Genomic DNA, 11,707 nt, shown 5'->3' with positions numbered 1-11,707 from the left:
GCACGGGTCCTACAATTTCACCAGAAAAAGTTGCACTATGATCGTATCATTCACGGTGCCGTTCGGAGATGAGAGTACGAGTTTAATGTGCGAACGACACTATACTGTACCTCATTGCTCCTTGCAAGGCATTAAAATAATGTGTAATTGACTCTTGTACGGAACCAGAAGGCGGATGACTGCAGCTCGAAATTTTCTGACATGCTTATGCGGTCACTGGTCGGTTTTCATAGTGCAGGCTCCCGTTGGCTTCCGCTGCTGTACTTGGCCCTCGTCACCAGCATGAGTTGCGTGCTGACGTTCCGGTGGCTATCCGGTAGGAATCATGGTGCAGCTGTTACAAAAGAAGGCAGATTATTGCCTTTTTTTTTTGTCATTAATTTAGCGGCAAATAACGACAAAGACCATTCCGACCGATAGTCCGCCTCTCCGTTTCCGATTTCCATGGAGGAAGGAGAAACCATGAAGAAAAACAAACTTCCAATGCCACATTCTCTTAGGACGCGTGCTGCCACCTTGTTCCAAAGAAAGTAATTAGGATTCGCTCGGTGTGGTTGCCGGGCTGGGGGGCACCGCGGCTTACCGCGGTCATCGTTCGTGCGTGCTTCTCGCGCAGATTGCAGTAAAAAGTACTCAGTGAAAAATTTCGTATTTAATTATGACAATGAACCGAAGAGTCAAATGCAGAGTAGCAGTTTTGTTAAGCCTAAGCCTAAAACAGGTGCACAACACACATTACTATTGCGTGCTGTTGTAGCACAACAGCACAAGCACAACAAAAGTGCTGATGATTCCGATAGTGTCAGTAAAATCCTTATTAAATTTGCAGACTATTTTGTAAATGTCAGCTGCAAAATACCGCATTAGTAAAATGCACGGACAGTACGCATGCAAGTACAGGTGCCGTGTGCCACCAAAACCAGTCAGAACCGAAACTGGTCTGGTTGACAAACGTAGTTATGGCAACCAAAGGCTGCTTGGGTTCTTGAAACTGAGATGGCGCCATGCGAAAGGCGCTGGCTGTTTCATTCGTTGAATCCCGCGACACTGCTCAACGCCGTCGACGCACACCAGCAAGTAAGCTTGTTAGCTGCCCTCGCGTCATGCGAAAGAGGAAGTGGCGGCATAAGTACACTTGTTTGTACTGACTTAGCGTTCATTTTCGTTGCATTAGTTCGGAATGACCAACGCGAAGCCTAGCAAATGTTCACTTCTCCTTTTGCACCTTGTCACTGTCACTGTCCAAAGAAACGCATCCTTGCCAGTTTTCTTCATCCGGCGTTACATTCGATCGCCGCTTGTACGCGGACTCTGCTAGACTGTACGTGTGACTCGAAGGGTGTTGCCGGCTGATTGGTCGTCCGTCAATTCGCTTTCCGCCTTTCCACTCGACCTGTCAGTGCCCCTCAGAGAGCAGGAAGGAGCAGTTTCAGGGCGACGAGAGTCGTCGCACTCAGATCGGATGGCACCGCAGTCGCGCGGGACGCCTGCTGTCTTCGCGACGCTCGATTGCCCGAGACACGCGGTACGTTTTTCTTCTTTCGTACTTTGCGCCGTCTCGTTTTTGGCGTGCGTTGAACTCCTAGGGGCACTGCGAACTTGCACCGCATCTTCTCAAGTTTGTGCAGCTGTGTGAAAAACTTACCAGTAGAATCGGTGAGCACTCGGAAATTGGCAGGAAGCCCGCGCTGCAATGTAAAAAGTGCACTTTAGAATTATCGCGTAATGTGCGCCGTGTTTAAACCTCAACTACTTTGCAAGTCTGGATCACAGGCAGGCGGTTGCTCGCACGTTTTTGAAGAACGAGCTGGTTCACTTGTGCAAACAGTATATTGAACAGTGGAAAGTGCAGTATGATACACAAAAGCTGGGAATTCCGCGTTATTGATCTGTGCCCTGTGAACACGTACGCCTCCGTCTGGCGTACGGGCGTCCTACAGAATATGTCGCTTTGTTCTCAAGTTTGTGCGCGCCGGAACAATTTCCTACTCCTCGCACAGCGCAATATAGTACGATCATTGGGCGGCTGTTACATAGCAGTCAGTTGGTCCGTCCGCATTTAATCCTAGTAATTTGAAATAGTGCAGATATTATCCTTATAATATGATATGACTAATACTTGTAATATGAATACGACATTACCCGTGTTGCATTGGACACCTGTTATTGGATCTTATCTGTCGCTGCAGGTAGTGCTGCTTCAGTGAGGGTTGTGAGCATGAGCATTGTCTCTCGGCAGAGTTGATTGGCTTTGAAGCAAACTGCGAGGGTATCGCTTCCATTGTTATGATGTTTACATGTCGCAATTCTACACCTACTTTTACTCCTTTGTGGCTGCATCCCAGGAGTAGTAAGCTGTTATCATAGTTTGGTACGCCATATATAATTTACTAAACGTCCTCAGACCATTCGTCATATCTCTCGGCTTCCAAAGCTTCCCTTTCTTTTTTATCGAAGGTTTTTCTTCAAGGGGAAATGATGGTAATTTTGACAAATGTGAAGCTAAATTGGTAATGCACTATCTTCTTCACTTAAAGTTTTCAGAAAACTTCATTTTTTCTTTGAAAGAAAAAGTGTGAGCATCCTTAGCAGTTATGTTTATTATGTGAAGAGGCAGACTTATCAGCTTTGCAGTGGCCTGATCAATGTCCATCAGTTTTTATGGTTGATAAGATATTCTTACACACTGAAGATAACTACACTGGCTTCATAGCAAACAGTGTCTGCTTCAATTCAACACAGGCAGCTTACAGTTCTAATTGTGATTGTATGAATGCTATATTATCCCTCCCAATTTTGTTACTTTCAGGAGTAGCATTCTACTGAATGTTAGATCAGCATTCCGCCAAGATGGGGGCTGCTTCAAAACATATATTCCTGTGGACACTTTTTTGCAACGAAGAAACAGTGCCTTATTAAGGAGCTTCTTCCATGCGGACCATGGGACTGAAAACTACTGAGCGGCCACCAACTCCTGGCTTCCTTGATTGCTCACCAAAGACTCTTGCTGATGTACTGGACCCATCTCCTGTATTGGAGGGGATGGACCATCGCAATGAAACGCCTCGACGCTCTGCTCTTCAGTGGAGTCTCCATGATGGTAAGTTCGGACTCTGCAGTTCCTTTGAATTCTCAGCTGTTTGCAGTAATGCTGTCTTTCTCATTAGAACACCTACTGGCATTTATTTATATGTAACGGCTGGAGTATTATCATCTATCCAGAAATAGTTGTTGGTGTTGGAAAGGATAGTGCAGTTCATAAGGCAGCATTAATTCACAGGGTCTCAGAGCACAAGATGTGCTATGCTACTGACAGTGTCAGCAAGTTTTAAACAGACTTAATTGATAGTGTAATGGCTATATATTAGAGTAGAGCAAGCAGTTGCTAACAATTAGGTCCTAGCAAATCTAACTGTAGTTGGCATTTCTTTTCATTCTTTGCAAATGCCTTTCATAAAGGAAGCTATATATTTGCAGACCACATTTTTTTTAGATTGAGTCAGCTGGCCGGGAAGATATATAATTGATTGAAGCACTTTTGCAAAATAGTTTGCCCCTAACATATGAAGTACACATTTATATTAGTCTGTATCAAGTAAGGTGAAACACATTGTGGAGCCATATTTTAAGAAAGTGGAAATCTCATACACTTGTTTCACTGCTAATAATCGACAGTGTGAATGGACACGGACAAACAAACAACAACAGGACAGGCGCTGACTACCAACAGATTATGGCAGAACTAAGCCTTGTCTGGCAAGTGCATTAACGACTGTGCTGTCACACCTGTCTAGCTTTTATTTTAATGTTAGGAAATGTAGCAGGCACTACTATAGTAACTGTTTACACATATGTAATTGTTTTCACATTTCATTCAGCTTTTCATTTCATTCATGCTGCTAAGTGCAACTCTTTTAATGCTTTAACAAATCAGTGAGCACAGATTGTGGTTGGACAAGTGAATTTCTTGTATGTTTTCTTTTTCTAGAGAATATAGACATTTCTTTAAGGAGGTTGCTGCATATCCTTCATGTAGGCCTGTATTCTCTAGAAAGCAGGCCTATGTGCAGGGTATCTCAAAAGCTTCCAATCCACAGGATCTGCTTGAGATGTCTATCATGCTCTCAAGGCTACCAGAGGTGGAACTGATAATTCTCCTACCTGCTATAGAAATGTTGCGGCTTGAGGACATTGCAAATGCCCCACTACATGGCTCTAAGCAAACCTTTTGGCTTGGGAACTTTTGACTTGTCGTAATGGGACATAACTGGTTTGTCTTACTTTCAAGCATAGCAACAGGCTACAATTGCAGTGAAATGCAATTTTTTTTCATTATGTCTAATGTCTACTTATTCCAAGAATGTATGCACATTATGTCACCCTGCAATGTGGAAGTAATCAGGAAGGAAAACATTCAGTTGATCTTTTTAAATTGTGTAGTGCGTCTCAGTAATATGACCTTTTTGTCGACTTACCGCTATATTTGTCACAACCATGTTGCTGGGACCATGATATTTTGCAGAACCACAGAAGGATCTGAACGCCGCACTGCAGACTTCAGTGGCCATGCTGAGCTGATGGAATTTTATTTTTCTTTTATAAACTCAGCTGAAAAGATTTCCTGCATTTTGGGGGATGTCAGGAATAATGTGATGCTCTACATTATCTTGTTTCCAAAGAGTAGGAAAACCAATAGTCGCGTAAACCTAATGAAGCATAAAGGAATGCTTTCCCTAGTTTTAATGCGACTGTTGACTTCTTTCATACATCTATCCTAATGAGATATTCATCTCTCCATCCTTGCATGCTCATGTCAAGCTAGGCTTGTGGGCTTTCAATTTATACCCCATGGTGTGTATTGACGTAAACAGGTTTATACGGATTTGCCCTATCTAAGCCTTGTTTGTGTGCTTAGGTAAGCTGCTATGCGATTTTCGGTTTTTTCTCCAATTTTTTACGAAGTCTCGCATTTTTAGCTATGAACACAGTAGATAATAGCAAAGCCGACAGGGAAAGCGGTAAAGGAGGGGGGGGGGGGGGGGGGGGGGTTAGCTGTCTCGTTAGACCCGTATATTTCTTAGATTTTTTTTTTTTTTTTTTTTTTAATGAAAATACTGAGGTTCACCAGGGTCTCTCTATGTAAAATTTCTTGCTCACATTCCCGATGCTGGCGCACGCTAATCTGCGTTGAGTGCGTTACGCCCGCGTCAGCCATCTGGCCAAGCCTGTTCACAGCCTACGCGGCACAGGGTACTTCGTCGAACTCACCGCGCTAATTTAGATTAAGCAGTTCTTGCAATCGCCAGCTGCGGCCCACGTACTCGTGTCGCCGAAACGCCGCGGGCTTTCGCTCTCTGCGCAACCTCGAACCCGGGATACGCTCGAACCACGGTGCTCGTAACGCGGAACGGGAAATAGAAAAGCGCTTCTCGTTGCCCCTCTCTCCTCCCCATCTGTTTCGTCATACACCGATCGAAGCCGTCCTCGCATGGGTTCGCGGGTAGCTTGGCGGCGCCGAACGCGGCCTTTCCCTCAGCGCTTGGCTCTGCCGCTAGGTACCGGTGCACTGCGGGCAAGCGTATTATCCTCGCTCGTGGTTCGTCGGATTCTGCATGTCGTGAGTGCGCGTTTTTGTTCATTTACTGTTACGTCATATGCGAGTGCCGGATTATGTCGCATCTCGGTGGAATGTACTGCGGTCCTTGAGAAACTTCAGGCCTAGTGAAGTCGCTGCTTTCACAGTCGGCACTCCCATATCCGGTGCATTGTTTAGTGGCGCGTTATCATTTTTGTTTGTACCAGTCGGCGGAATTAGAATAATCGCAGCTCGCATTATTGCACTTCTGAGCCCCCGATTCGGTCGCGGGAGTCGTTGCAGCGCTGCAGGCGTCGGTAATTGTGGGAAATCGCGCTTTGATTGTAGCACGCGTAAACATTTAATGCGTGGCTCGTGTTTGTATCATTCTCAGAGCACCTATAATTGCAAACATGGACGAGCCGGTTCGTACCTTTGAGGTAAAGAAGTGGGGACCTGCCACATTGTATCATATATTGAGCTGTAGGGCGCCTTTTGGGAATCAGGACCCGTGTCAGTCGAATGTGTTCTCAACCAAAGGCTTTCATTTCCATTTGGACTAAAAACCGCTTTGCAGCCAAGCGGTTCAACTATCACATTAAGAAACTCCAACAGCGCGGTGTTTCTGAGCCTTAGCATTTCGGATACGAATTTGGAGCTGAAAGGCGATGTCATTACTGATCGTTAATTACCGGTCGGATTGAGTGCACCGCGTCGATCAGGTGTTCTAGGGACTGAGTGCACTAATATAACACGTACATTGACAGCCCCGGTATATTTAACGCCAGTGGTGTGGGGGAAATCATGGCTTCGCCGCAGGGCTTCATACGTTGAGAGGACTTCGGCGACAGATATTTTTTGGTTAGTTTGGTGAGACGTGCGCAACCTCCCGGTCCGAAGTTTTGGAAAACACTCTGGCCGCTGTCTTTTGCGTGTCTGATGTGCCTTGCGGAGCCTATATAGCATATTGGAACTTGGCTTGAAAGGATATCCCGAAGTTGACTGCGGCGGGCATGTGCCTATACCTTCTCTTGCCATTGATGTGGGCTAATTCTCGCTACGTGTGAAAGGGGTAATCCTAGGTTTCCGATTGCGTTCGCCCAGCCGACTGTGTGGCAATCGGACTGCTTGTCTGACTATCCGAATAACTCGCTATAACAAAGCATGCTTGCTCTTTTTGATATCTACAAGCATGAGAGCTGTGCTCTCTCATCACAGTCAGCCTGTTTGCTTTGCCGATTCTGCATGTAAGTAGTGCACGATTCAGTGCCTCGGGGCTTTTTTTTTTTTTTTCTTTCTTTACTTTGTGAGGTATACATTAGGCGTATGCTAGACGCAAAACTGCATCCTGGGAAGATGTGAGCTTTGCGTACTCTGAACGTCCGCGTTGCCTTGCTAGAACGCGCTGGACTCGCCGGTTATCTTCGTCCGGCACATCCAGCATGATAGCGGTGCTTGATTTCCGACATCTATATTTTAAAGCCGCAGGCCTGCGTAAAGAACATTCTGCCCAGCAAACTGTTCCACTCCAAGTGCTGAAATCATTGCCCAAAGTGCGTATCGCGTGATGCTTATCTCATTACATCCCGTAGGCCGGGATGTACTGAGCGTACCGGACTGCTGCTAGGCTTTGTTGAGGAGATGGGCACGACAAGGGACCGCGTTTGCAGAAATCTGTAAGTCAGCTTCTCTGCAAACCTCGTTTTCCTACCAAAAGGTCTCGTTCCCAGACGCCACTCTCGCATTATTTGAAAAAGAAAAAGAAACGAACAGAATCAAGTTACCGTTTCTAAGTAAACTCTAGAATGCCTCCAGTTGACTGCAAGATGACTCAAGGATAGGTGTTGAGAATGCACAATGGTTGAATGCCACCCTGTTATATGCAAAAAAGAGGATGAAGTGGGTGGGTATTGTCCAGCACCTTGCTTCTTGAGCTTGATATGTATCGGCCCATTTGTCTCGCTCCTTCCCTGCCACACTTTCGCGAATCGCCATTGCAAATTCGCCATAAAGAGGCGTCTGCCTCTTTCCGTTTCAACAAAGACTGCGAGAGTGTAGTCTGGGTTAAGTCTGGTAAAAAGACTTTCTGGTTGGAAAACAAGCCTTGTAGAGAAGCTGACTACAGATTTCTTATGCAAGTGGTCCAGGCAGTGTGCACGTGCCATTCCTGTTCGGGTCCGTGGAGGAGTGGGGCTGCTGAATCCGAGGACGCAAGTTCGATCCCGGCCGCGGCGGCCACGTTTCGATGGAGGCGAAATGAAAGACGTCCATGTACTGTTCAGGTAGTTGAAGTTATCCGGAGCCCTCCACTGCTGAAGCCATACGCCATTCTTATCGGCTGGTTTGATCATACGTGGATATGTAGCTCGCAAGTACGTATACCGTCACCAACATCATAATTATAACACTATCACCATCAGCGCGAAAGGCCTTCCCCAGTTCAGCGAACGTGCGCGCACGACCCCCTAATTAGCAGTAGGCACAGTCAGCTTTCTCAAAGATCTCTGGGCGTTCGCCTCACACACTCGGGCGCAAGATAACATAGGTCGCGCATAAACAGGCCCAGACACTGCTGTAGAAGCCTTTACACAATCTTGTCTTTGCCTGCCGCGGTGAGCAACTGTTGAGGTCCATTCTGCGTGCATGCTTGTGCTGCCGCCGCGCGGTTGGGGGCGGGTCGTTGACACGAGTCCGCAGCCCGCGGTGACCCTCTTCAACCTCGGCGCGCGCCCAGTGAAAGAACTGACCTTCGGGGCCGGTTCGACCGACCTCACTTTCTTTCCCGTTGGCTTCTATCGCGGCGATGTTCATCTCCGTACACGTACCGCGTAATTATGCGCTTGTAGGCGCGCGACCGTGCTCCTAGTGGGAAGGCGGTATGGCACGCTGAGGGCGTTCTTGCCCGATTAGTGCAGAGGCGTTTATTCCGGGTCTTTTTCATACTTGCTCCCCCGTGGCATCATTCCTCATTCACTTTCAGCGTCAGTCTTTTAAGGATGCGTAACTGCCGTGACCGAACTATCGAGCTATGCGGCTGCCATCATCTGCTGATTGCTTCTTACACCGCGGTTTCAGTACCGATGTGTGTTTCTGTCACTAGATCACTTGACAGTCATAGGTGGGGTTTCGTTGTGAGCGGCGAGCTGCTACGCACGGGCCAGCCATGCTGAAGAGAGAGAGAAGTAAAAAAAAAAAAAAAAAAAAAAAAGAGAACCCTTTAGTTTGCATTGAACGCTGGCATTCCGAACCGTTGAGAATGATTTGTTGCCTCGTGAGAACTTCTGTTACGGTGCTGTAACTTGTTCCGGAGAACATCGTTCATGTGCAAGGCTGGCAGAGTGTCTCCATAAAATCAGATGCGTTTCGGGAGAGCAGGCACTTGTTGCGCGATTGTCCACGCGCTTTCCGGCGCTTTTGATTGCGGCGCTACAAGTGACAATCCTCTGCGCCCGTATACGGCAATACTTCCAATGCTGGCGTTCTGCTCGAATTATTCGCAACTTTGGAACGAATAAAAGTTATGTGTCTGGCGATTCACAGCGTATAAGCAACGATGCTGACCTATCCAGGTCCGCGGTTGCACTTTCGCCAGCTGCCGTGTCTATCGATTTCTTTGCTGCGGTATTTGTCGAACGACAATTTTTGTCAAAGGCGCTTCTGCCTAATCTCACTGCAGAAGCACATTGAATACCACACTGAAATCGCCGCGCGGTGCAGATATATTCATATATGCGCCCGGGCCATGTCTTTAGCCGCACCAGCACGCTGTTAAGATAAAATGTCTCTCGAGGGCCTGTCACCTGCTCAAGCGCAGTGTAATGTTAGCCTTACAGTATGCTCGTAAAGGCCAAGCTTCGAATATGGTAACGCAAAAACAGCTCCAGGTACGCACTTTAAGGAAAAAAAAAAAAAAAAAAGGGACGAAAATGAGTAGAGAGGTTAGCCCTTTTGAGGAGTAACTAACCTGCAACTGGCAATCGTTTCTTTTAGGGTCTAACTGTTAGGGGTTCAACTGTTCGTCCCCTAGCAAAAGGTGCCACTGTGAGTCCCGCCAGTTTTCTTTTTTCTTTTTTTTTTTTTGAAGTTCAAATTCAACATTATATTTGTGGCTATATGTCCTTATATTTCCTTGTGGTATATTTTTCTTACAGCGCATGACGACATGTACATAACAACGAAGCGATTATAAATAGTGTCTTTCAACAGCTGCCCCGAATGGATTCGATATTGAAGTTTCTTGCAAAATGTTATACAAAAGGACCAGCTGTAGACATATATACAGTAAAATCTCGTTACAAAAGACATGGTTGCAAGAGACACTCGGTTATAAGAGACACTTGAAAATGGTTTGGTTGGTATTCCTATGTTTGCCATGTTAACAACATTGCATACAAGGGACATGGTTACAAGAGACACTCTGTTACTAAGGGCAACTTTTCCAGGTCCCTAAAGTAATTTTTTTTTACTATTTATAACAGACACAATTAACCCAGGTACACTCATGCAATGCAGCTGACTCGTACCAACTCGTATGTGCGACAGTTTAGATTCCCTTAATTAAATTTCGTTCCATATCAGTGTCCTGTTTTGTTGCAATATGTCAGGAACCAAGACGGAGTGCCTCCTTTCACTGAGGAGTCAAGATGTCCCTGTTGTTTCAGTCACATAGGAATGGGACGACAGTGGCTGAAACAATAGGGACATTTTGACTTCCCAGTCAAAAGGAGGTACTCCTTGGTTCCTGACATATTGCAACAAAACAAGACTGATACGGAACAGAATTTAGATAAGGGAATCTAAACTGTCACACATACGAGTTGATAGGAATTTTTGGTTGCAAGAGACCTTGGTTACAATTAAGAGACACCTTTTTGGGTTCCCTTGAGTGTCTCTTGTAACGAGGTTTAACTGTGTGTGTATATATGTATATATATATATATATATAATATATATATATATATATATATATATATATATATATATATATATATATATATATATATATATATATATATATATATATATATATATATATATATATATATATATAATGCTGCATCGAATATGTCTCGTGTCGTCAAGGACACTGCACTGTTGCATTGAGCTGTCAGGGAGCGTATAAGATACACCACGTGGCTAGTGGGGTCCGGCCTCCCTGTCTCGGCAATTATGCCAGTGCAAACGAGCAGAGCTTTAAGTGAGATCTTTTGAGCTGGCATCGCAAACCTGTGCCGTGTGCACAGCATGCTGCCGCCCGACTTAGAGCCTATATAGAGAGCCAGTGCACCGACAGGCGAAGCCAGCGCTGGATAAATCGCCTTTTTTTTTTTTTTTTTTTTTCCCCGAACCATCAGTTCTGCAGTGGCACTGGCATGACGGGGATAATGCCTGTGCCATGAACTGTTCTAATGCGACACTGTACCTCCGCGTTCATTCATGATCAGCCACCGTGCTCTATAGCTGCGGACCGTATGCACATGCGGATCAGGCTGTACGTATCCCCCAGGAGTGATCTAAATAGCCCCAGGCCTCTTAACCATAAATTCGTGCATTCCAGCTCGCCCCTAGCGTCGCCACGATTTATCATTCGGCGCATTTTTCACGCGCACAACGCACGCGACCCGCGCGGTCATTTCCTGGACAGTGCCGCTTTGCGAGCTCGCGTATGTATAAGAAGACGCCGCAAGGTGGCGGTGCAGTGCGTGGCTGCGCATACCAATTGGGTTTGGCTTGCATTAACCCCATCCTAATTGCAGTTGCACCGAGAGAACAACATACGCGATGACGAAGAGCACGTGCGAGAGAGGCAGGGAAGACTTCGTGCTGGTGGGGCGCGCCTCACGCCTCAGTGGACCCGCTGGGCGCGTACACATGCATATGAGCGGCCGGGCGTGCATACGGAGTCGCGCTGCCGCGCGGTTTTGTTGCGTTGCGCCAGCCTGCCAGCTTATTTTTTTCCCGTCCCTCCCAACTTTCTGGAGCTTGCATGGTTTCCGTTCGAGATGCGTTGCCTGCTGGCGCTGCTTCTTCTTCTTGTCGCTCAGCGATTTCCTGTTGCCTCCGAGATGAGGAAGCGTGGTGATCGGAAACCAGTTCCGACGTTCCTATCATTTATGCCTCTTTGCAATTCCT

The 11,707-nt window shown here is 46.4% G+C and overlaps 1 protein-coding gene across 2 annotated transcripts in view; it reads left to right on the top strand.

Moving 5' to 3' along the window:
• The first annotated feature begins 1,006 nt into the window (after window positions 1-1,006).
• The window catches only part of LOC146185778 (uncharacterized), a 122,884-nt gene continuing 112,183 nt past the window's right edge, over window positions 1,007-11,707 (top strand). The window contains exons 1-2 of one of the 2 annotated variants that reach the window (XM_084606702.1): window positions 1,007-1,077; window positions 2,810-3,100. In XM_084606702.1, coding sequence (XP_084462828.1) covers window positions 2,932-3,100 — 169 coding nt within the window. In that variant the 5' untranslated portion in view covers window positions 1,007-1,077; window positions 2,810-2,931. The other variant, XM_084606701.1, reaches the window with a different exon arrangement.

Source organism: Amblyomma maculatum, chromosome 6, assembly GCF_055883805.1.
Source record: "Amblyomma maculatum isolate TAMU_Amacu chromosome 6, ASM5588380v1, whole genome shotgun sequence".
NCBI lineage: Eukaryota > Metazoa > Arthropoda > Arachnida > Ixodida > Ixodidae > Amblyomma > Amblyomma maculatum.
Note: the sequence above shows the minus strand (reverse complement) of the source record. Positions and strands in the feature narration are given on the sequence as shown.